At 39.2% G+C, this 26,980-nt stretch overlaps 1 protein-coding gene across 25 annotated transcripts in view; it reads right to left on the bottom strand.

Annotated features, from left to right (window-relative positions):
- Positions 1-26,980, bottom strand: part of CSNK1G1 (casein kinase 1 gamma 1) — a 175,370-nt gene that overhangs the window by 37,567 nt on the left and 110,823 nt on the right. For 21 of the 25 annotated variants that reach the window (XR_006203512.1, XR_006203513.1, XR_006203514.1 and 18 more), the window contains 5 exons: positions 10,900-11,051; positions 9,328-9,562; positions 3,529-3,614; positions 1,374-1,458; positions 971-1,119 (listed from right to left, as the gene is read on the bottom strand). Coding sequence is in view for 19 of the 25 variants with exons in the window: in XM_042941738.1 (XP_042797672.1) it covers positions 971-1,119; positions 1,374-1,458; positions 3,529-3,614; positions 9,328-9,562; positions 10,900-11,051 (707 nt within the window). In the remaining 6 variants the exon portion in view is untranslated. The remainder of the gene's footprint in view (positions 1-970; positions 1,120-1,373; positions 1,459-3,528; positions 3,615-9,327; positions 9,563-10,899; positions 11,052-26,980) is intronic. The other 4 variants (XM_042941742.1, XM_042941747.1, XM_042941754.1 and 1 more) reach the window with 1 other exon arrangement.

The following is a 26,980-nucleotide window of genomic DNA, read 5'->3' as shown; positions in this document are numbered from 1 at the left end:
GGTTAATTGTTGTTTTCAGTCATGACGGGCAGTTTCAAGTCTTCTCACTTTGCTTATCTGCAAAAGGGAGGCCACCTGGTCCTCAATAGCTCATTAGAGAGCAGCTTACCTTGGAAAATAAGAAAACATCCTACAGTGATGTGTTAGCTTGCTCTCAGGTACTGTGAACTCCTGGCCAGAAGAACTAATTCAAAAGTTTTTCATGATGGGTGCCTGGGTGGGTCAATCCATTAGGCATCCAATTCTTGGTTTTGATGCAGGTTATGATCTCATGGTTTGTGAGTTTAAGCCCCGAGTTGGGTTCCACACAGACAGTGCAGGGCCTGCTTTGGATTTTCTCTCCTTCTCTCTTGGCCCTTCCCCTGCTCATACTCCATCTCTCTCTCACATAAATAAATTAAAAATAAATAAATAAATAAACAGGGACGCCTGGGTGGCTCAGTCAGTTAAGCATCCAACTTCGGCTCAGGTCATGATCTGGCGGTTCATGAGCTCGAGTCCCATGTCAGGTTCGGTGCTGACAGCTCAGAGCCTGGAGCCTGTTTCAGATTCTGTGTCTCCCTCTCTCTCTCCCCATCCCTCGCTCATGCTCAAAAATAAATAAAATTTAACAAAAAAATTTTTTAATAAAATGAATAATAAAAAAAAATTTCTTATGGTGCTGGGTTCCACTTCTACAGAAGCAGGACCAGCTTACGTAGCACCAGCTTCTGGATCATTCAAGCAAAAGTTCTTAAGAACTAGCTTAAGTTCTGGTATCTTAGGCCATACTGTTCATAATCTTAAAAACATATAAAGGAGTTGCTCCTGCTTTCTAACTCTGGTAATTGTAACCTATGGCATCACCCTGAAAAGGCTGGCATACGTAAGGTCTACAGTCAAAGGAATGTTTTTTCCATAGATTTAAGCAGAAAGTCTGGCAAGCGAGGTAGTGCTGGTCTGAAGTGATGAGGTAAAACAGCATACTTACAATAGGTCTCCCGACCCAATCGTAGGCATAGTCAAAGGTGTAGCCTTTCCTTTCAAAGAGGTCTGTGAAGAGGGTCCGTAAATACTCATAGTCAGGTTTTTCAAAGAAGTCTAATCGCCTGACATAGCGCAGGTACGTTGCCATCTCTTCTGTAGGAAAGAGGTGAAAGGCCATGCTCATGAACTGAATGCTTCCTATGGTGAGAAGCTCTGAGCCAAGTCAGGAATATTTGTGTTTTCCTTATGACCCAAATGAAAGTGATAAAACCTGTCTTGGTCTAAATGACAATAAAAGGAAATGTGAATTTTCTAGAGAGCGCCCTTATCTAGAGACACCAAGTCATTGTCTCTACCTACTTCAAAGTTTTAGTCACAATGGCTGGAATGTCCTTCTAGCATCCTACCTGGAAAGTTTTCACAGAGAGCTTCAATGGGAGTATTCCTTTTGGTGTCACCAATTTTCTGATATCTCTCTTTTAATGTATCAGCCTGTAGAGCAAAGGGAGAAAGTTATTTGGAAACAGGTACCAAGTATGGGAGGTCCAATATGTCTGGGGATGCAATGGTTGCTTCACTCAAACTGGCAGAAATTGCTAGGCTCAATATTCTTTCTAATAAATAAGAAATGTAACAGAGATGATGTATTTAACGTCTGCTCTGTTCTGGAAGGTTTTATTTGCAAATATATTTAGTAGTCTCAGATAAACACCATCAAATGTAATGAGATGAGTGGTTAGGAAAAGGAAATAAAAATATCATACAGCAGTTATTTTCAAAACTGCAGAAGCTTAGTAATCTCCCATGACCACTGGGGTTCAAAAGTGATTCAGCCTTCTCCTTCTTAGATCAGTTCTATTATAAGATTAAAAATATTGCTAACCTAAGTGGGGGGGGGGGGCAGACAGATGGCTCCACAGAATATTTACTGTGAATCTGAATAGGGAAAAAAAAAAAAAAAAAGAATAAGTAGTAGAAGAAAATGCCTTTCCACAATGTGCTTCCAGAGGGAAAAGTGTTACCTATGATAGAGGCATGGCTAACAGGCTAACAGGTAGGTTTCATATATGTCAGCAGCTCAAAGCAAACCAAGTTTGTTCAGGATTATAGACAGAAGGCTCCTGGAGCTTGGACCAACAGTGTAGCCTCAAGGGATTCTTGTGAGGCTCTCCCTAGCTGCTGCACCGAGTTTTAAGCAATAGTGTTCTATAGTAAGTTGGAGAGGGCTGCCTGGGAGGCTCAGTCGGTTGAGAGTCCGACTCTTGATTTCAGCTCAGGTCATGATTCCAAGGTCGTGAGATTGAGCCTTGGTTCTCTCTCTCTCTCTCTCCCTCTGCCTCTCTCCCATGCTTGCATGCCTGCATTCCCTCTAAAATAAAAACATAAAAAGAAAAGAAAAGAAAGAAAAGAAAAGAAAAGAAAAGAAAGTTGGAGAAATTTTAGATCTATAACTGACACTAAAATGATTCATAGACTGTGAGTGAGTTTCAATTAATACACAAATGTATTGCTTGGCTATGTAATGAGTAAATAGAATATGAAACTCTATCTGACAGCTATCTATACCAATGAAAAGATACATATGACTAGGAGAAGACTAGGAAGTGTTAGGAGGAGAATTTAAGGGGAAAGAAATAAAATCTTCCCAAAGGGAAGGGGCAGAAGCTTTACTTTTCAGGACAATGGTCTAGAAAGCCCAGGAAATGAATCATTCTGCCCTTCTGGAGGGAGAAAGGGAGGGGGCCAAGGGGTGTGTAAGTACCTAAATCTATTGATTAAGTTTCTTTCCATACTAACATGTTGAAATAAATCACAACTCAAAAATATACCTCACATTTAACTATCTAAAATGGGACTTAAAATGGGTTAGAAGCTCACCATTTCCTAGTCTAACCAGCCAGAGGCACAGAATAATTACAGTGGTTAAAATTATTATCAGTAGTTAACTCTGACACAAATACACTGTACCGATACCTAAGGAAGGCTATTTAAACTACATGTTTCATGAGGAATGGCTATTGTCTGCATAGGCATTTATTGAATAAAACACATGAACAGCAATGTTAAACCTGGATTTTTATTTTAGTTCAGGTGGATCCTTAGCCTCGATAGGATGAATAAATATTTTCCAGTTCTCCTTAGGGGCACACCCAGCTCTGTTGGCCTTGCTGGTAAAATGTGTAGCAGCTGCTGTCATCAATTTGTTCCAGAAATTCCCCAGTACACTGGGAACACTCTTCCTGCTACATAATGGTAGTGGAGGAGGAAAGTGACACAGAGAAAAGCAGCAGTGCCAAGGCTGGGAGGGAACAAGGGAAGAGACTGTGGAAAACCCTAAAACAAGGAAGAAGGATTCACAAGGGGAAGAAGACAAATGTGAGCAAAACAGAGCTCCCAAAGCCCAGGGAAGCATCTACAGTATAGACAATATAACCAGCCCCTGCTTTTCATCTCTGCAGCCAATCTTCCCAATTGTGCTTCTTGCAGACGTCAAGTCAGCAACCCCTTCATTAACAACTGAGTATTGAAACAAAGCCCTCCACTGAGCACTTTCAAGGATACCTTGAGTCCTTGCCAGGGTAGGCTGCCTCGAAGGAAATACATGAACATATGGCCCAGGGCTTCCAAATCATCCCGCCGGCTTTGCTCTAAAAGGGAAGACAGATCACACATTATGTTTGCAGTTATTAAAGCAGAAAGGGGTTCAAAACCAAGTAATCCCTTCAGAAACCCTTCTGCTCTGGAAAGACGCTGCTTACTAATTCTTTGTATATCTAAACCAGGGATAGTATTTCAGATCAAAACCAAAAAATACTGTGTGCTTCCTTTGCCTAGAGCTGTCACTGGCAAGTAAATATCAAGTGAAAAGAGCAAATCCTAAACTGAAACCAAATCTAAATCACTAAATGGTGAGTAGCCGCCCCTCGGTCACTGCTGTCACCTTCCTGAAAGTAAGATAATTTAAATGAAATGTTATTTCCGGTATATGGGCTACAGTTACCCTTTGGGTTACCATGATGGAAAGTGAGAAGATAAAGCAGCTAAAACTTTTAAATGGTCCATCCTAATGGCCAGGTCCGCAAAGACACAAGCTGTGGAATGCCTAGCATACATGTCTAGTGCTCTTAATTCATCATAAAAATTAACACTTAAAATATAGTTTGACATAAACAAACATCAATGTATCATCTCTCAGCTCCATGCCATTTATACCATGTTCCATAGCTACCTTAAGAAATATTTAAAATTTGGGGCACCTGGTTGGGTCAGTGAGTTAGGCATCCGACTTTGGCTCAGGTCATGATTTCACAGTTTGTGGGCTTGAGCCTTGCATCAAACTCTGTGCTGACAGCTCACAGCCTGGAGCCTGCTTCAGATTCTGTGTGTGTTCTGTGTGTGTGTGTGTGTGCGCGCACGCGCGCGCCCCTCCCCTGTAATTTATCACTAAGGTGCCCTATATGGAAAAATAAAACAGGATCCCCGCATTCTGGGAGCTTATCAGGCAAAACAAATTGCTAGGTTTTAGTTTCTTTCATTTGGGAAGACTAAGATAGTAAAAAACTAAAGAATAGATAATAAAAAATACTGTAATTTCATCTCAAAAAACGTCCTTATATATTCTTGGGTTGTCAGACTGAATGTAAGTAGTACATGCCTCTATTCCTAATTTGCCAAGTATGGCTCATCCCAGATATCTTATGTGTTTATTTCTCAGAATCAGGTTGAGGGCTTTATCAAGAGAAGTTAAAAAGACAAGACTAAGGGGCTACTCTAAACTTGATTGTGCTTTCTTTGTGCAAAAAGTAAAACCTACGAGGGAAGCAGGGAGGAGAGCTACTCAGCTCAAAATGCAGAAGTACAACATGTTTAATGGCTGCCTTCAATTATGGGAAAATGTGCACGACAAAGAGTGAACAGAACTCTACAGGGTGGATCAGGAAAGAAAAGGCAACTTGGTAAGTTTCAGTTTGAAAACGGTTTTTGGCAAGGTGGTCACTAATGCGAAAAAGAGGCACCCTGACAAGAGAGATAAATAACATAAAATTGAGTGGATGCACATCAATTGAAATAATCTTAAAAAGAATGAAGTAAAATGGAAAGACCAACAGAAGCTTTTGTCTACACAGCTTGCCTGGGGTTTGCCACCAAATTTTATATATAATTGAAAACATAAAGGCATTAGACTGGAAGAGTTTGTTAATAGGACCTAAATACACACAAATAAAAAAGAAAGAACAAGCAGGGTGAGTTGAGGCCTCTCATAAAGCAGGGCAGACAAAGAAACCACACCCTGCAGTTTCTCACACTGTATCACACCTACACATTGCCTTTCCATTTTTATATCCACTTCCTGTAAGAAGAGGCCCCTTGGTAATAAAAATTCACTGGACAGTTGCACTTTTGTTGGTTGAGCACTAGAGGGCAAACCTCTCCACATTTTCAATAATGATTAATCCTGAAAAACGCCCAACTTCTCTCCACAGCAAAGCCCATTATAAAATGAGTACTTTTTAAATAAACACACACACACACACACACACACACACACACACACACACACACACAACAAAAACACACGTAAACCCACTAGAATAACTAATAAAGTGATTTTCCAACTACTGAGCACCATGAAAAATAGTTGTGGAATATGGCATAATAGGAAAAATAATGGCTCCCGAATTAGGTTATCTAGCTGTTGGCCCATTCTTTCCATTCATTCGATCCATGTGAAATTCAGCATGGCCAAGTCACCTATTTTGGGCTGCAGTCCCCTCACCTGAAAATAAAGTGGTTGGGGTGACTGCGTGGCTCAGTTGGTTAAGCATCAGACTCCTGATTTCGGCTCAGGTAATGATGTCTGGGTTTGTGTCAAGCCCACTGTGCAGTGGGAAACCTATGGGATTCTCTCCCCTCTCTCTCTGCTCCTCTCCTGCTAGCTCACGCACGCGCACTCTCTTTCTCTCTCTCTCAAAATAAACAAGAAAAGAAAGTTGGCTGATATAGATAATTTGAAAAGTCATTTTCCAGTTCTAAAATTCTAAAGTAATTAATCTATGATAATTTAACCCATTAGTAATTAATCTATGATAACTTAATCCTTTCAAAAAAGTGAAAACCAGAGTCATGCTTTATTTGCGTACTTCTCTGAAAACCGTATTCATTTAGTTCAGAATTTCCACATGCTCTCATTTTTTTCATGAAGGGTATTTTCCTTTTCAAAGAAGAAAGGTTTCAATACAAGTGGGACAAGTAGGACACAGAATTCTTTCACACCATAAAGGCCTGCCTTCAACCATTCAGAAAGACATGCTTGGTTTACATGTATCACTCCTCTGATTTTAGGTCAAATATATTTTGCTGGAGGAAAGGGTCTAGATGACCCAGTGTTCTTACCCTAACTTCAGTCGTTAAGAATACAAAGTGGCTAATCTGATATGGTCAGGTTTAGGAGGCTTCTTCCCTTGTTCTCCCTTACAAAACAGGCAATTCTCCCCAAGTCATTTGAAGATGCACTTCCCTTTTTCTTCATTACAACATAAAGAATGCTACACATTTAAAAACCAATATGGGGACATCTAGGTGGCATGGTCGGTTAAATGTTCCACTCTTGGGGCACCTAGGTGACTCAGTTGGTTAAGTGTCTGACTTCAGCTCAGGTCATGACCTCACAGTTCATGATTTCGAGCCCCATGTCAGGCTCCATGCTGACTGCTCAGAGCCTGGAGCCTGCTTCAGATTCTGTGTCTCCCTCTCTCTGCCCCTCCCCTGCTTGCACTCTCTCTCTTTCTCAAAAATAAATAAACATTTAAAAAATTAAAAAAAAAATAGTGTTCCATCCTTGATTTCAGTTTAGGTCATGATCTCACTGTTTGTGAGTTCGAGCCCCAAACAGGGCTCTGCACTGACAGTGCGGAGACTGCTTGGAATTCTCTCTCCCTTTCTCTGCCTCTCCCCTGCTTGCTTGCTCGCTCTCTCTCAAAATAAATAAATAGACAAAACAAAACAAAACAGTATGATTCAAGGTCCTATGGAATACCTCTCTGCTTTGAGACCCTGGCCAGAATTTAAAGGGCATATAATAACCATCTATATGTATTCTCTGTAATCTGGAAAGGGCAAAAATATGGGGATAGGTTCAATGTGACCCAAAAAACTCTAGAACTCAGGAATTTCAAGTTTGGAGATAAACTCAAAGTTCCAGCAGGAATGGCTACACCAGGAGATAAAAGAACCAGTATGACGATCTTATACACTTAAAATGTATTTTGCTGAATAAATAAATAACTACCATTTAGAGTCTTTGCTACTATGAGGCACTGTGCTAAATACTTTATATGTATTATCTCTCAGTATCCTATAGTATAATGTATTATTATCATACCCATTTCACAGATGAGATAACTGAGGCTGAGGAAAGGTTACTGAACCAAAATCATATAGATTTAAGGGCAACAGCCAGGGTTTGCAAACCTTTTTCTTAACCATTATCTGTACCTTATCTGTACATATTCTGTAAACCATTATCTGTACATAACACAGAGACCCATCTCTGTCTCTTCTTGCCTTTCCTGACAAGAATAATAAAATCAGAACATGGACTGCTGTGCCTAGGAAGCAGGAATTAGAACAACTTCTAGAGTCTGTCAGTTAAACCAAATAATCATGACTTTACTATTTACGACACAGTCTATCTAAGTAAAAAGGAAGCAAGTGGGGATATTGAACACTATGCAAGAGAACTATGTTACACATACTACCCATTCAACCCACAAACACATCCTTGTGAAATATTACTCTCGTTTTACAGATAAGTTTCAGGAAGATTAAGTAACCTGTCCAAAATGACACAGATAATAAGTGGCAGAAGCCCTTCTAGTCTAATTTTAAAGTATTACATTTAGTTAAGTGAGGATTTTCATACGTTTACTGAAAAAATCCTGATAGCATTCAGGATTTCTGTTCCAGTTGTATCACTTTGCAATATGATAGTTACTCTTCACTAACACATTCTAGAATCCTCATTTGAAAACCTAGGCAGTTTTGTCAATAAGGCAACTTTTTAGTCATTTAGTCTTTAAAATACTTGTTAGTGCACAACAATTCATTAATATTTAAACACCCAATATAATTAGTATGTCTAGGAGTATGGAACCTGATAATATTCTGTTCACATGTCTACTCTCAAGAGTGGTGTATTTTTTAAAAAATATTTATTTTTGAGAGAGAGAAAGAGAGAGAGAGAGGGAGACACAGAATGTGAGGCAGGCTCCAAGGTGTCAGCACGGAGCCTGATGCAAGGCTTGAACTCATGAACTGTGAGATCATTACCTGAGACGAAGTCAGATGTAACCAGCTGAGCCACCCAGGCGCCCCAAGAGTGATGAATTTCAAACATAGTTTTACAATCACTTTAGAATGTTTTCTTCATATAGAATCTTCCACAGAAGCCAAATATATAAAATAGATAAAAACGGAAGCTTTTCTGGAGAAGCTAGTGAGGGGCCCAGGGCCTATTTGGCTTTCCCACTGTTCCTTAGGCTTCTCTTACAAATATTCTCCCCTGAACTAGTTCCTCTAACAAGTAAGGCCTTCTGCCTTGATTGAGCTTTCACAAATTGTCTATCCTGAATGCAGTGTACAACTCCTCTATTTTCATTGAGTAAGACATAGGCTCTTCCTCAAAGAATTATTCATGGAATTATGCACAGTGAACAGAAGCCTAGCACATGTTTTAGTAACACATTCTTCCCCAGTTCAGATACCAATCAATCTGATGTCCTTTTCAGGACTGTCATACATGGAGTCATTCATTCATATGTAAACACCAAATTCATCATTAGACTTACTCAAATGCTATCATTTTAATACAACAATTCAAGTGCCCACACTGCTAAAAAACTAAGCATTTGGAAACATAGTATAAAGAATTAAATAGGGGTATCTGAGTAGCTCAGTTGGTTAAGCTTCTGTCTCTTGGTTTCAGCTCAAGTCATGATCTTATGGTTATGAGATTGAACCCTGCATAGGGCCCTGTGCACACAGCATGGATCCTGCTTGGGATTCTCTCTCTCTCCCTCTGCCCCTCCCCTGCTCGTGCACGCTCTCTCGCTTGCTCTGTCTCAAAATAAATAAACATTAAAAAAGTAAAGAATTTTACTTAAAGAAAAATCTTTAAGTTGTCAACAGGATACTTAGGAAAGTTACTAACTCACCATCTTAGTTTCTCAAGTATAAAAATCACTTGCCTTGTGAAGCAAGAAGAACCACAAGTTGTAATGCACAAAGGGGACAAAAGTATTATTGGAATAAAAAGTTATTTTAAGGACCCGCCCCTTTTCACTGAGCAGAAAATAAACACACCTTTGCCAAGATGCGTGTTGATAGACATGTATCTTGCAGTTCCAGTTAAACTTTTGTGCTCCCTATAAGGTATGTGTTTTTTGGTTTCAGGGTCAATGTATTCCTTGGCCAGTCCAAAGTCTATAATGTGTATAACATGCTCTTTCTTGTTGCCTTGTCGGCCAATCAGGAAATTCTCTGGCTTCACATCTCGGTAAATGAGATTCTTTGAGTGCACATATTCCATTCGAGAAAGCTAAAAGAGAATACACAATGATGAAAATACTCTGAAGAAGTTTACTGGGAAAAAACAAACAAACAAACATCCAAACATTTTCTTTTATCAGCCCAAGGTTTTAACTACTGAAAGTAAAACTCATTTCTTCTTCACCACCCAGTCACTTCACGCTTGTAAACCAGAAAAAATTCTGACACAAATACATTCATAACAAGTATCAAGTTAAATGAAAGTGAGACAGCCAGTTCAGCTCATAATGTTACAATTTGTAAATGATGAATAGAATTAGGTGTTTTTATGCTACGTCACAAAGCACACATTTGAGAGGCTCGATGTATCCCCAGCCAGGATTATCACAATACGTCGGCAACCTCTGAAGACAGGTGCCACTGTCACATTCACCTTCTGCCCACACCTTTGTATCCTCAGTCAGGCAGGCCTCCCCAACCTAGCACTTTCTGCTGCAAAAACATGGGAAGTGAGGTCCAGAGAAGTAAAGATTGCATTGATTTTACAGAGCTAATCAGCAGCAGAGGTAGAAGAGCAGTTTTTATGTGAAATTAAATATAGCCCCAAATAATAACCATAAAATTATTTCAAATTTCATTGTTTTATTTCTATCTACAGCATACAAAGGGAAGCCGAGGCATCTTAAGTTTGGACTCAAAAGCCAAGGTCAATTTTCTAACATTTCCAAGCTTTTACTGTAAAGTGGGTGAGACCACCACCATTTGAGACCAATAAAAGATGCATGAGCATCCTTCCTCTGAGAGGCTGACAGACTTCTCAAGGGAACTGTCTTAACTGCTTCTTGAACTGGCACTGCTGTGTAATTTGGCTGGAGCTGAGGGAGCTGTCTCTTCAGCTCTGCCAGTCTCTGTAAGAACCGGAGGCCAGAGAGCTAAGGCAGGTTCTTGGTCACACGATTTTGGAATCTGATTGTTAGGGCAGTGGGTTACGTGGCCAATCCCTTCCTGGCTGCAAGGGTGAGGGGAGAGGACCAAACTTTACAGCCATATGTTTAAAACCTATAAATAAAACATCAAGGAAATCACTTGCATTTGTACAATTTCACCTAATCATCCTCTTTCTCCCCAAACTAAATTATATGCTTCCACTTCAGTTGAGGGCAGGGTGTTGCTCCAAGGTGCAAATTCTTAAAATAGAGCGAACAGAAGACGCAGTATGTCTTCTCTAGGTTAACCCTTTTGGCCCAGCCTGCTTCCTAGAATGCCATCAAACCTCTGAGTGTGCACTCAATATGTGTCACGACATCTGGGAGAGCCCTAAAGGGGACACAGGAATGCAGCTGGGGGACCCACCTATCCTTTTGCAGAACAGCAATGCCAACTTACCAACTGGATGGCTATCATTAACACAGTCTTCAAAGTAAAAGTTCGGTCACAGAGGTCAAACAAGTCCTCCAAGCTAGGGCCAAGGAGCTCCAGCACCATGGCGTTGTATTTTCCACATGGTCCAAAGTAATACACCTGTGGAAGACCTTCACCTGCAAGCAGAGGAGAAATAGGGTGTAGAGTGGGGGACACAAAACCCAAAATGTGAGACAGCTGCATCAGCACTGGGTAGATATAAAGAAAGTACAATTTGTGAGATTACCATTTTCTCCATTTTCTCTCAGTCACTCCTGGAGAACCTAAACTGAGCACAGCAGCTTCAGAGCGAACTAGTAACACGTAGGAAAGGTGAGTCATCACCTAATAGCCTCAAACAAGCAGCTATTTAATACCAGAGTGACAAAGGTATTCCCACTGCTACGGAAGACAGCGAACGGTCCCTGATCCATTACTGGATCAGAGTATAAACTATTCTTCCCCAAGGAGGCCCAAAAGTACACTAGCACAGAAGGTTAAAAGACAGGTCACTGAGCTCACAGGCCAGCCTAACAGGCCTTGTTGCATTAGCTGTTTTCATCTGCGCTCTCTATGCTAACTGCCAAAGCCACGTGGAGCTGTTTGCAACTGCTGCCCCAAGGAGAACTCAGACTGAAAGGTTGAGGTCACAGAGGGTACAGCCTGGCTCTCTTCTCACAGGGAGTCTCTGTAGTTTCCTGTTTTCTATCAGCTGGGGCAAAGTCAACAGACAGCATTTGGTTACTGGTAAGTAATTCTGAAAGGAAAAGGAAAAATAAAAGACAAGGCTGGGCTTTCCCTAGATTTGAAATTCATAGCTCTAAGATGCTAAAATCTAGACACTTTCTCACCTAAGTGTCAACTTGTGAATGAATTTCTCCCTTAGAGCGTATTGTAAATATGAGGCATTCAGTAAACGTGTGTTAAATGGCACCATGTGAACAGTGGATATGAATGAGACTACAGAACATTTTTAAAAAATCTGGTCTCATAGAGCAGAAACACTTCCATCTCACACATTTATGTATACCATGTTCTGCAGCTATATATGCTACAGATTACTACTTGCTTCTGCCTACAAGTTCTTTTTTTTTTTTTTTTTAAGTTTATTTATTTATTTTGAGAGAGAGAGCAGAAGCAACGAAGGGGCAGAAAGAAGGAGAGACAGAATCCCAAGCAGACTCCGTGCCACCCGGATGCGGGGCTCGAACTCACAAAGTGTGAGATCATGACCTAAACTGAGATCAAGAGTCGGACGCTTAACCGACTGGGCCACCCAAGCGCCCCTACAAGTTCTTTAGACAACAAAATCTCTCCTTCTCATTCTTTTTCTATGTATAGATAGGAGATAAGCAGAGGTGATTCTACCTGCTATAATCTGAATGTTTGTGTCTCCCCATCATCCTTAAATTCATATGTTGAAAACCTAATGCCCAATGTGATGGTTTTAAGAGGTGGGCCTTTGGGAAGTGATTACATCATGAGGGCAGAACTCTTATGAATGAGATTAGTGCCCTTGTAAAAGAGACTGTAGAGAGTTCCCTAGCCCCTTCCACCATGTGACGACACAGAACAAAGTCTGAAGAGGGTCTCCGCCAAAACCTGACCATGATGGCAACCAGATCTCTAGTCTGGAACTGTGAGAAATAAATTTCTGAGTTTATAAGCCACTCAGTCTACTGGTATTTTGTTACAGCAGCCCAAACAGACTAAGACAATATCTACTATTTAAACCTTTAACCCAAGATGCCCATCCTTGTCCCCAGGATAAATCTTGTCTATCTGGAGTTGGTGTGTTTCGTTGCTATGATATGTGTTTAACTGTTTCATGTGCTACTGGAGTCTACCTTGTTCCTCTAGGTACTAAGAAACTTGAGTGTTTTAGTATGCTCATCCCCAGCTTGTATAACCTAATACAGCATACTCTGCTCCTGTCAACTCCATAAATATCCACTGAATTGTCCTTGTGGTTGTTTTGATTCTATCTCCAAAAGAAATCAGATTTAATTTAAAGTGTCTTTTATCTCCCTGTTGTTCTGAACTCATTCTTCAGTTTCTTTAAAATATACAAAACCTAACAGCTGTTCCTAATGAATCCTGCTGAAAAATCCAAAGCAGAACACCATTGTAGAGGATTATTGCTTTTACTAATCAGACATATGGTAGATGGTAGTTTGGGGATCTTTCAAATTTAAATGCTATATAATAGTTTCTGATGTCACTAAAATTTGATTTTCCTAATATAAATATTATATTCTTTTTTAAAAAAGTAGTACATTCTTCAAAACAGCTGTGGCAGATCTGTTAGTTACCTGTCTAGTATCCATTCTCTTCTTCTTCATAACAAAACTTCTAATTACTGTAAATAGCCACCGGCCTGGTTGTAACTTTCTAGCTTCCTTTGATAACAACTATGACTAGTGAGACAGAATCAGAAATTGTTGGATGAGGTAGTTCTAGAAAAGCTCTTTCATGGGAGCTGACTCAAGTTGGAGGTATGCCCCGCTTTGATGATGGCTTAGGCTCCAGAAGCCATCTAGAACCATCAGACACCTTGTGGATATCAGAAAGTGGCAAGAATCAGTGGAACAAAAAAGAAAAAAAAAAAAACGTGAGTCCCTAATGGCTGTGAAGTAACCAATGTTGGATTTCCCTGCCCTTTTCTAATCGAAAAGAAAAATCAATCTCTATCTTCAGTAAACTGTTATCTGGACCTTTTTTCATGGTCAAATCTAATCATAATTAATAAACATATTATTCTTTTAGTTGGATAAATTGCAAATCTGGGCACAAAATCCTCCTTCTGAAGTATAAGTAAGCTAAAAGTAAGGTCTGCTTAGATATATAATACTGACATAATTCCCTAGGCTTGCTTCCGATACTTAAAGATCGGTTTAAATGAGACAAATGATCATCTTGTTCTTGACAATCTTTAGTAATAAATCCAGGCATCTCTTGTCAGAAATTTCCATGTTTACGAAGAAGTCACAAAAGCATTCTGGGTGATGTCTGTAATTTCTACCTATGAGTTCTATCACTCATAACTCCACCCATAAGGAATCTACTTCTACAAAGATGTGAGGTATTCCTGTTGGCTGCATTATTGCTCCTTGTATGAAATACCCTGAGACCTCACCATATCTTGGGGCAGGCTTTGAATGCTCAGGACAATTTTAGATTATTAAGTAGCTTTGAAGTTTTCTCAAAGATGGGACTAGTCTAACATGCTACTGGAGAAAAGGCTCAAATCAGTCTTCGATCTAGTATTTGGTTCTGCTAGCAACCCTGAAAATTCCTTCATGTCTCTGCTTTTTCATCTGTAAAGAGGAGAGGTTTGGACTGGTTTCCTCTTAAAACTAAAATTCTGACAATAGCTAGGGTTTCCTTCTAGCTACCTTCCAGGTTTCTCTTTGTAAAGCCACAGAACCTATATGAATGAAAGCGTGGCTCCAGGTTATACAGAATATGTGTGGTTCAAATTACAAAGTAAGTTGAGAGTGGTAGTCAACCAGAAGTGTGTCTATTAGAAACAGCACCAAAAATTTTTAAAAACAGATGCAGTGACATCACTTCAAAACTACTAAACCAGAACTTTTGGTAGCAAATGTAAGCACAGTTCCGCAAATGATTCTGAAGTGCCACCTCAGCTGGAAAGAGGGTTACTGGAGGGGTTATGGGAAGGGGGATGGGCTTAACTGGTAAGGGGAATTAAGGAATCTACTCCTGAAATCATTGTTACACTATATGCTAATTTGGATATAAATTTTTAAAAAAAGCATTGCTATGTGTTATGACCAATATATTATTAGGACTCAGAAAACAGTCTCTTTCAGAAGTTCTTTCACATCAGAACATCTGGACTCAGTATCTTTTGACTGGAATCATTTTAAGGCTATTTAAAAGACTTGCCTGTTTAGTTTCTTAGGTATTACAGAAAATGTGCCAAATAGAAAAGTCTCTTTGGGAGACATAGCCATCATTTATTAGAACTATCTGTACAGAAAGATGCCCACGCAAGTTCCATTCTGTTCCTAGTTTTTCACATGACTGCCCATAAAGTGGCCAATGTTGGTGGTAAAAGATACAGACATAAGCCCACTTTGAAAGTCTGTGTCTTTGGTCAAAGATAAGCACACAGTAATGACTTATCCTGGGCTGCATTTAAATAAATATATCTATATCTATATCTATATCTATATCTATATCTATATCAAATTATATGAGACAGAATGTGAGCAGGGGTGAGGCTGAAGGAGAGGGAGAAAATCTTAAGCAGGTTCCATGCTCAGCATGGAGCCTGACCCCACAATTCTGGTATCATAACCTGAACTGAAATCTAGAGTTAGACGCTCACCAACTGAGCCAGCCAGGCACCCCTCCTGGGTTGCATTTAAGTAAGAAATTCTATATATTCTATTTCACTCTTCTGCAGAGCCACGTCGAATCCACTGTTTATGAAATTTTTAATCAATCAATATTATACTGTGAAGTCCTTTAATAAGATAGGGGATGAGGACACAGCCTTAAATGCAACAAAAGCTATACATGTGGTAAAACGGTACTTACTAGAAGTAATTATGAGGTAATGGGAATGAAGTGAGAGAGGTGGGCAAGGCAGCTATGCACTGAATTCTTTGATCCATGGTATTTCAGAAACTAAGGTAGTTTTATAACTTCTCATCTGCTCTGGAAATAAATCACTAATAAGATCTCCCTCCTAAATCGGTCAACTACATAAAAGCCCAGGAATTAAAGAAGTAAATCCTGAATACCTTTCTTCTGAGAAATTTCTAATAGGTTTCATTAGATGTCCTTTAGCCACAGGTTACACCTCTCTCTCTTTTTTTAATGTGTATTCATTTTTGAGAGAGAGAGCGCGTGTGCCCACACAAGTGGGGGAGGGGCAGAGAGGGGGCAGACAGAGGTTCTGAAGCAGGCTCTGGGCTGACAGCAGACAGTCCGATGTGGGGCTCAAACTCACAAACCGTGAGATCATGACCTAAGCCAAAGTCGGATGCTTAACCAACTGAGCCCCCAGGTGCTCCCCCAGGTTACATCTCTTATAAACCAAAACTGCAAGGTTATATATACCCTGCACTTGTTATCTTGTGTATTTTCGCAGGGTACTATGAAACAGCTTTCCCATCCATCAATAACATATTCTTATAAATCCTGCCAGACATGAGGCTCATACATACATCAAGTGGTACAGAACAGGAAGTGGGGTGGACACTACAGCTAATTTTCAGTCTGTCATAAATTTAACTTGGGTTAAACATACCAAATCAAGGATAATGGCTTCTTTATCATCCAAGCTGTTACCTAAAAATATTCCATAAAACATTATGAACAGTAACTACTCTAAGTAGAGATATTTTTAAATGCACCTCAGGCTGAGAACTGAAATAGAACCACCCTGAAGCTTTTGGTAATTTGATCACATTATTGCTTAATAATTAGCCTTTGATTCTTTTTGAAAAACTAAATTACCTAGCTATGAAGCAAGTTCAAATAAATCTCATACCTACATTAATATCTGGATGTAAAAAATAACACCTTAATATTTCTTTAAAAGATAAGTATATGTTGGGGATGACTGTCTTCTGAAGTTAGGGCCAGTGAAAACCTTTAAGGACATAATGACTTTGGTAATTCCCTTCTTTTGTTTATACAGTTTTATTTTTAATATTTAAAGAAAATAGGACAGCTCTCTTCAAAACTTAACTGTCCCATGGTAGTGCCTTCCAGCACAACTACTGAATGTTCCTTAGTGTCTCTGAGCCATCAAGGAATTACTATTCATACAGGGAAATACTGCATATGGGGAACGATCATCAGGATTAATGATAATATTAAACAAGTCCACTTAACAAGAAAGCAGAAAGAATAGGCAGATAAACAGGATGATATTCCATAGTTAGAAGTGAACAGGGAAAATAAAGGCATAGCCTTTAAAACTGAGAAAATAACTCTAGAAAAGCAATGCATTACAAAGATATGAAACAATACACGTATTTCTTTTTTTTTCCATTTCTCGGACTCTGAAAAATGCCTCTTTATAATATGAACCAGTACACATATGACATCTACTCAAAATGCTGGCTTAATAAAAAAACAAACAAACCCAGCTAGACCCAGAATTAAGGAATCAGAATTACTTTGTCCTATAATGAAAAATGTTTTACAATCATCTTGTTCACAGGCCTCTTGGGAACTTGACTATTGCTGGATATATGCTGCTAACATGAGATCAATTTGTATGTTGGGGAAGAGAAAGTGAGGAAAGGCAAGAGCAGACGAATAGTCTCACATTTCTGAGCCACAAAAAATTGAACTTTTAGAGTTTTTCTACCATATACACACAATTACCAAGGCCTTGAGCCACAAAGCATATTCAGAGTTTTATTTATCCAAAGGAGCCAGGAAAGAAAGCCTAAGGTAGGAGAAAAGATTTCTTCTCTATTAGTATCTGAGATAAAAACAATTTAAAAATGTGTTAGGTAGGGGTGGGAGAGCTCTTCTCCTTCCAAAAAGACTAATTCAGCTCAGAACTGGTAAAAATTTATGACTGGGTGGCTCAGTCAGTTAAGCATCTGACTTCGGCTCCGGTCATGATCCTGTGGTTCATGGGTTCGAGTCCTGCGTTAGGCTCTGTGCTGACAGCTTGGTGCCTGAAGCCTGCTCCGGATTCTGTGTCTCTCTCTGCCTTTCCCTCGCTTGTGTGCTGTCTCTGTCTCTGTCTCTCTTTCAAAAATAAGTATATAAACATAAAAAAAAATTTTTTTTTTTAATTTACGGGATAAAAACCTAGTCCCTGAAAAATCTCTGCTCTCTTTAGTACTGCATGCATTCACAGTTTCTGTGGTTTAGTTATAGAGATAGAATATCTATTGAGTTTCAAAAGCTAAAAAGAGATACACAATTCTTAACACACACCTGAACAACAATAATAAAATGTCAAGAAAGTTCTAGCAAGCACTTAAAAGGAATGAAAGAAAAAAATGAGGTCACTCAAAGAACAGTGAACTCCTTGACAATCCTGCCCCACTTCCATTATACTTTCTTTGTCCATGTGTCTGTCTTCCCTACTAACAGAAGACTGAAGGCAGTGACTATTATGTGTTAATTATGTTTGTATGTCAGTGTCTAGCATGGGTCCAAGCGCCTGGTAGATAAGGTCAGGATAAGTACTAAATAAATAAGTAACAATTCAATGAAATGTCACTGAGAATCTGGAATGCACAATACCTACTTCAAAATGCTAAAACACACATATGTAAAGCAAAATAACTTAATCAGATTTTAAATGTGTGGTACATGCTAACACAGGTGATAGTAATGAGTAGTTCTTGTTTGAATTTCACAGGAATGATATTTAAAAAAATGTTCTGTTGGGCAAGTCGCTACTATGAAGATTCCACGTAACTCAGAGTTGTAATATTTCTACACTGACTTTCTTCTGTGTCTATTTTTCCATGATGGTTCTACACAGTCATCTGTAGTTTTACCTTGCTGTTCCACATGCAGGTGAACTATGTGGACCTATTCATTTTAGTTAACAGTACCAAAAGCTACACACAAACAAATGTAAATTTCTTCCCCTCTCTCAAAAAAGCAACTGCCCATCCAAATAGACCAAATGACCAACAAAATTAGTCATCTGAGTTGTCTAATGTGCAAAGGCAGTCTGAGGACATCTTCCTACCCTTTTCTTCTCTCTCCATTTATATATAGAGACAAATTCTTAACTTTGTTCCAGGCTAACCTGGAATTGCAGGGTCTTTTCTTTACATAAGTAGCCCTTTTCCATTTCACTTGGACCTCACAGTCGTCCTGTGAAGAAAACAAGAAAATACTAATAAACTCCATTTTACATATGAGATAGACACCCTGAGAGATGCTGTATGATCTGTCCTACATACGAGGCTACCCAAGTAATACAACCAGATCTCTCAACTCCAGAGTCACCACTCTCTTCTTCCATTAAGCTGACTATATTCTCTGCCTCTGTTCTTCTTCCCTTTCATTCATGTGGTGGTCGAAGTTATTTTCTGTATTTCCTATCCTATCTCTTCCAAACCACATGCCTTTTTGGTTAACATTTAGTTTTTCTAGCAATTCTCTGTCACTCTTCTAGGATATAAATCCCCTGCTGTATTACACAAGCAGCTTCATCTGTCCTATTCATTCCCTGGGTTCCCATTATTTTTATATCAGCTCCATGAATACTATCTTTTCAGCTTTCCTATCATATGCCCATCTCTCTGCAGTTCTTGAGCTTTGTCAATTCCAGTCACCAGTACAGAATAAGGGTCACTTGGGGCATTATTTCTTAAATTATAAAAGTTAATATATACACATTAAAAAAATCAAATATAATAACAAACCAAAAGCAGTACAGAAACATATGAAGAAAAAGTATTCACATACATAACAGACACATAATTAAGAATACTTTTCTGCAACTTCACTTTTAATTTAATCTTATATAGTAGACATTTTTTCTTGTCACCTCATGAATATACCTCATTTATTTATTTTTTTATTTATTTTTAAGTTTATTTTTGACAGAGACAGAGAGCAAGCATGAGCTGGGGAGGGGCAGAGAGAGAGAGGGAGACACAGAATCCGAAGCAGGCTCCAGGCTGTCAGCACAGAGCCTGATGCGGGGCTCGAACTCACAAACCATGAGATCATGACCTGGGCCGCAGTCGGACGCTTAACCGACTGAACCACCCAGGCGCCCCTATACCTCATTTATTTTAATAGCTACATAGTATCTGACCCTATGATATATCATATTTGCTTAAGTTTTCCTGCAGATGGACATTTCGGTTGTATATTATTTGTTATTAGAAATAGATATGATAGTGAACAGCTACTGCTTTTGCCTGGCCTGCATCCTCTTCCTCTAATAACATTTTACTCTTCTGGTGGGAAAGCACCATTTCTTTGATGTTATTTCATGTGGTTAAAGCAGGGTCAAGTCCTTTCCCATTGCCACCCCAAGGATATGACTCAAGCCAGGTTAATCAGAGTATTCTATTCCCCTGCCAGGAGGAATTGGGTCAAGGATGTGTGCTTGCTGGCACCTGGGTGGCTCAGTCAGTTAAGTGTCCGACCGGCTCAGGTCATGACCTCAGTTTGTGATTTCGAGCCCCATTTTGGGCTCTGTGCTGACAGCTCAGAGCCTGGAGCCTGCTTGGGATTCTGTGTCTCCCTCTCTCTCTCTGCCCACCCCCCACTTGCACTCTGTTTCTCTCTCTCTCAAAAATAAATAAACACTAAAAAAAATTAAATAATAAAAAAAAAGGATGTGTGGTTGACCCATGTCAGTACAGAGTCAACTCTAGGACTTTCGTAGAACTATAGAGAAGGAGGAACAATTCCTCCTCACCCCCTCCCTCACTGCTAAACTGGAAGGAGCTTAGCCTGAATGAAGCTGCCAGAGACTACCAAATGAAAATAGGGACTACCTATCTGAAACTCAAACACAGAAAAAGCAGAGCTGAGAGAAATGGAGACAGATAAATATGTCACATAAGCTGAAGCCAAGGACAGTGTTGGTCCTAAATCTGGCTGGCCCGCAGTGAGAATATTGCTGGATCTGTGAGCCAAGAAATTCTTCCCCTCTCCTCGCCCTCCCAAGTAAGCCTGAACTCTATCATCTGAAAATGAAAGAGTCTACACAAATATGCAGATAATATGGCAAAAAGCTTTGTGCCTACATTTTTGGGCATGACTGCAAATGTATCTTGAGGGTAAATTCCTTTAAGAGAATATGCTGAGTCAAGAGGCATGTGTATTGTACATTTCATTATATATTGCCAAATTGCCAGAGGTCTAAATCCTCGTTGGTCCCTCGTGTGTCTCTAGTCCTGGACCTACTTTCAATGTAAGTCATATTACTAAAAATCTAGGCCCATGGAGAATTTAAAAATGCTTTCAGAACCTGCCTTGATCTATTATTTCCAAAGCCCCAGCTCGAGGTTATCTTCTCTCTTATATTTAGCCATAATGTGTCTGAAGGCAACTTTAAGCTTTGTATCCAAATTACCACTGATATTTCCAAGTCAAGAGACTTTCCTACCCCATTATTTGTTCCATGCTACCATTATAAAATTTCCCTCAAAGCATACCTCTATCACAAGTTTATGAAGTGTTTTTATATAGGTTCTCCCATTTAATCCTAACAATTAGTACATATAGGTATTACTATTCCCATTTTATAGGTAAGGTAACTGATCTGAAATGACTTGCTCAGGTCATGTAATGAGTGGTGCAGCCAAACCTAAACCCCCAACTTCTGCCTCTAAGTCTTAGGCTCTTTTACTCTACTACAGGTACACATCTGTGCTCTAAGTTCACAGACATCTAAAGTGGCAGTAACTTCTACCTAGTCGCATTTCTTGGAAAGGAGATTAACCCATTTTGTAAAGATTCAATAAAAGATTGCCTATATAGGAACCTAATGGACAATCACAAAATACTAATGGTGTTGATACCTTATGAATTCAAGTAATAAAGAAAGAGTAATGTTTCCTTTATAAAAGCCCAGGTAAGGTTACATTAAGAGTGCATAAGTGCAGGGGTATCTGGGTGGCTCAGTTGGTTAAACCTCTGACTTCGGCTCAGATTATGATCTCACAGTTCACGAGTTTGAGCCCTGCGTCGGGTTCTGTGCTGACAGCTCAGAGCCTGGAGCTTGCTTCAGATTCTGTGTTTCCCTCTCTCTCTGTTCCTCTCCTGCTTGCACACACTCTTTCTCTCTCTTTCAAAAATAAAGATTAAAAAAAAGTTTTTTTTAAGTGCATAAATAGTATTTTCCTAATAAAACAACTAAGGAGTCAATCTTTAAAAGAAGCCTATTAATAATTTAATACATCATTTAGGAATTCAGAAGGCAGCTTGGCATACACTTAGAATAACACAGAAAGTATAAAAAACAGATAAGCATTTGTTTTCATTAACCTTGGGCCCGTGTAACAAACTGTTCCCAGAAGTTCTCTGATTAAAAAAACAAAACACACTAAGGCACACAGTCTAATCATAGCACAGAAGCAGAGTGCCCCCTACTACTGAACTCTCTTAATATTGTAATACCATTCCTTAAGTATCAAAATAGCCCTGGGAGAGTAAAGAACCAAGTGTTACCCTCACTTTCTGAATGGAAGCATAGAGGTTAAGTGGCTTGCCACAGAACAACCAGTCAATGGAACAGATGCTACAGCCTGCCATTCTTTTTTCATTTGAGCCTTCACCCAAATATGTCTCCAGTAAGAACAGATGTGACCTGATGGAACATTCAAGATGACCTTATAATTCTGGTCACTGAGGAGGCATGCAGACTTACAAGGAAGAAAAGTGAACTCATTTTTCTTGCTGATTTTCAGCTAGTCTGAGGAATAAGTGCCATAATGTTCCTTCTAGTTTCAAATTCAATTAAGTTCAAAGAGTCTGGTGGTCAGTCTGTGCATTCATCAAATACTACACGTGAGAACAGAGTGCTAGGGGAACAGTAAAGAGGGGCATCTAACCTTGACTGAATGGGATGGGAAAGGCTTCACAGAGCAGGGGCCGTGGGCTGAGTCTTGATGGTTAAGAGCCGATTAGGCTGGAGTGGAGAGAATGAATCGTACAGGCTAAGGGAGCATATAGGTAGCTAAAAGCAAAGAGGCAAAAGCTCTCTGAAATGAGAAAAACTAAGACTATTTTGCTCTCTCCCATAGCTTATTTTTCTCTTTTTAAATATTTATTTTTGAGAGACAGGGAGACAGAGGGAGACACAGAATCCGAAGCAGGCTCCAGGCTCTGAGCTGCCAGCACAGAGCCTGACACGGGGCTCAAACTCACAGACTGTGAGATCATGACCTGAGCCAAAGTCCGACGCTCAACCAATTGAGCCACTCAGGCGCCCCCAGAGTTTTTTTAAATTCTGAACCACCAGTTGGTTTAACAAATGTCCTTAAAAATTATGGCAGAGGTCATTTATAAAGTTGAAAAGGCAGAGATAGCTGAGTAAATAAAAAGATCATAGGAATAAAGGAAAAATAAGGATTTTGTCTGAGTATTATATACCTATATTACCTTAGTACATCTTTAATAATAGTTTCACAGGAAGTATTTTAAGTATACACTAGGAACACACCATTGCATTATAGAGCACGAACAGAAATACAATGCAGGCCATGAATGAGAACCACGAATTTGATTTTAAATTTTCTAGAAGCCACATTTTTAAAGAGGTGGAAAAAAAGAATTAGGTGGAATTAAGTTTAATAATATATTTTATTTAAGTCCCATCCAAAATATCAACACTTCAACATATAATCAATTTAAAAATTACTGTGGTATTTTACATTCTTGGCGGGGGAAGGGGGGGACTAAATCTTTGAAATTCAGTGTGCATTTTATACTTCCAGCATATTCGATTACCTATAAGTGCTAATTCAGGTGCTTCATAGGCACATGTGGCTAGTGGCTCAGCTTTGTAAGGAGTTTTGAGAGATATAAGTGAGGTTGGTTTAGGTACAGAAGAAATGGTGCAGAAAAGAGGTTTGATACTTAGAAATCTGCATCACCCCAAACAAGGAGGCTTCTTTACTTCTGAAGCCTACAACTCTCTCCTTCCTCTCAACTCTTCAGAATAGCTGTTTCTGCTCGAGTGTTCTCACTTTTAGAAAATAGTTAAGGGCAGTGCCTACTCTTGTTCACCACTGTATCCCCAGGGCTTAGCTTAGAATAGTATTTATCCCAAGTGGGATGCTCACTGAATACTTCTTTAATAAATGCACGAACAGACACATAGCTGCCTCTGGGCTTTAGCTTATTTTGTACTTGGAAGCCTTTCCTTACTCTTGTATTTGAACATGTCCAAGTAAATCATACCTCTTTTTGAAAGTTCAGCCCCTAGCTACCACCCTTTCTAAAAAGCCTTCCCTGGGGGCGCCTGGGTGGCGCAGTCGGTTAAGCGTCCGACTTCAGCCAGGTCACGATCTCGCGGTCCGTGAGTTCGAGCCCCGCGTCAGGCTCTGGGCTGATGGCTCGGAGCCTGGAGCCTGTTTCCGATTCTGTGTCTCCCTCTCTCTCTGCCCCTCCCCCGTTCATGCTCTGTCTCTCTCTGTCCCAAAAATAAATAAAAAACATTGAAAAAAAAAATTAAAAAAAAAAAAAAAAAAAAATAAAAAAAAAAATAAAAAGCCTTCCCTGTTTCCCATAATTAGTAGCCATTTCTCCCTTCAGAATTTCTGTATCATTTTATCTGTAGTCCCTTAAAAAAACCTTAACATTCCACTGTTTTTGTTTGCATTATAATTATTCATATACATTGGTGAGCTCCTTGACAGTTACACAACAATACCTCATGATAAACATACTGGAAGCTCAACAAACATTACATATTCTTTTCCTCTAGTTTCTTGAAGGGCAGAGACCATACAACCCATAACTCTATGGCCCTCAAATCTCTCAGTATAGTGCTCTAGACACAGCTGATGCTCAGCTTTATCTCCTTGCATTATGACTATAGTAATTATTAGTACAAGATTGCTATAGGCTGGTAAGAATGATGAATTAAACCAAATGAAGTATAAAGAAAGAGGAAAATGTAGGGAAAAATTAAAACTGTGTCAGACTGTTGAAAGCACAAAAGAGTACAGAGCTGACAAACTCTTCTTTTAAATGGGAAGAATATAAATTACTTGCTTATGAGTTGTTCAAAGATGACAAATACAATTGGTCACAAATGTTAAAAAAATGTTTGTGTTGGTTTTTGTCTTAAGCATGTTTTATAGTTAAGTTATATTCTACAAATACTAACGGGCTTAGTTAGCAACTGGATTACTATTTTGAAAGGAGATACAAGGACTTATCTATCTTTTGTAGCCTATTATTGGAACTTAAAGAAAATATTCTCTTTCACCAATGACACTGACAGACACTGGAAAGGAATTTAAGGTTTCTTAAAAAAATTTTTCAAGTTCACTTATTTTTGAAAGAGAGTGAGAGAGTGAGCAGGGGAGGGGCAGAGAGAGAGGGAGACACAGAATCCAAAGCAGGCTCCGGGCTCCGTGCTGACAGCTCAGAGCCCAATGCAGGGCTTGAACTCATGAACCCAAGGTCATGACCTAAGCCAAAGTCGGACGCTTAACTGACTGTCACCCAAGTGACCCCAGAATTTGTTAAGTTTTAATCCAAGACAGTAAATACATGCTTCCACCTTCTTGTAACTCAAAGGAATAATTCACGTCAGTGATTCATCTCTTTCATTCCATAGTATTCCACATCTTTGAGGATGTTATGAAATGTTACTTTTCTTCTTAATTGTTAAACTTGACAAATTGTGAATTAGGAGGGGATGGTGCCTGAGGGCTGTGGCCAGTCCTGTGATGGTCTCTAGCCCTTAGTTTGGGCTGAAACTTCTCCTGCCTGTGTCCTCCTTAAAAAAGCATTCTCTGGGCAATCACTAAGCCATTCTTAATGACTGAAGAATGGTTGTGAGGATACTGAAGGAAGAGAAGCATTCAGGTACATAGCAAAAGAGGTGTGAATAAAGATAGAAAAGTAAAGTATGAGCTAGAACTGAAGGAGAAAATGGCATCAGAAACTTCAGGTTCTGGGTCGATTTATAAGCAAGCTTCTATTGACTGATCAACTTTTCCCCAACCTTCACCCGTATAAGCATTGTATGAATTTTCTGCAGCTAATCACAATTCTCCAGATCATTCCACTTACATATAAGTTACTTGGGTCTATTTTTGGAAACTTGCCTTCTATTTTTTCATCAAGTTCCTTCTATTTTTTCATCAAGTTCCTTAAAAGAAGACAAAATCTAAGTAACAAGTTCTGTCTTCAGACTGAACAAGTATCTCTAGCAGTTCTGCATTTTGTAAAACAACGCACCAAAAGGTGTTAGTACTTTGTGTTACTGTGAGGTGTGTGCAGGCCAATTGCTATAATAAACTCATAACATTCTGTTTGCAATTAAAGAGATCACTGGCACAACAAGTCTTCACCAGTAAAATGTTTAAAATCAAAGCCCCCCCACCCCAACCAGGAGGGAGTGGGACAGATCTTATATACGTAATTAAAGGTAATTACTCAAAATGCTTCATGTGATTTAGAGATATTTTAGAGTTTTAAGGGGCAAAGAAGGGCTACATGGGGTTTGACTCTAACAGATAAGCAAGTGTCTTACAGCATTACATATAAACTTTTCTGCTTTTACTTCACTATACCACAGGGCACACTGTTAGCCATAATATGAGAAACATCCCAATTCTCTAAACTATGAAAAACACACACAAAGGATATACAATGATTGAATTTATCCTAGTCCAGAAGTGTACCAAATGCTGTGCTTCAGAAATAACAGTTCCCTTTGTTCCGCTAACTAGTGAGGTTAGTTAATACAGGTTTAGGTTAGGATCCTTAGGAGAATGAATGAACATTCATAGAACTATCACTACTAAATTAGCTCCATTAAAGACTAGCAATTATTAGTACTAAGGATGTGAACTACACCCTTCATAGCCCAGTACATGAAAACAACCCTTTCTATTTTTTCTTCATAAAATTAAGCATTAGCCACAGATTGGACTTATACTGTAACATGAATGAAAGTATTTAAATGTCCTTTTAAAATGTTTTCTAGACAGTGTGCATAGATTTGGAAACACACACTCATGCACATACACATACACACTTTTAAAGGAAAAGATGAAGACCACACCACACGTTTCCTTGTCTAAAGTTCATTCCATATACTGTAAGATGAAGATGCTTTCCATGTACCCATCTCAGGTTCTTGCTGCTGAGTCACCAACTCAAGGACATTTTTATATTTAGGTTCTGCTCCCTCAGAGAACAAGAGTGGCACTGGGGTCGCTCCTTCTGCAAAGTATATTCAGAGGTTTAGATACTTTCAAACATCCCCCTCACCTTTTACTCAATGGATAGGACTTTACCTTTTTTTGTTTGTTTTTAATAAGAGGCTCCGCTACTGTCCTAATGTTAACTTATTTCAAATAAGTGAAATGCTCATGCTGAAAGGAGCCACTCGTGTTGA

This window comes from Panthera leo, chromosome B3 (assembly GCF_018350215.1).
Source record: "Panthera leo isolate Ple1 chromosome B3, P.leo_Ple1_pat1.1, whole genome shotgun sequence".
NCBI classification, from domain to species: Eukaryota; Metazoa; Chordata; class Mammalia; order Carnivora; family Felidae; genus Panthera; species Panthera leo.
This window is presented reverse-complemented; position numbering and strand designations above follow the sequence as displayed.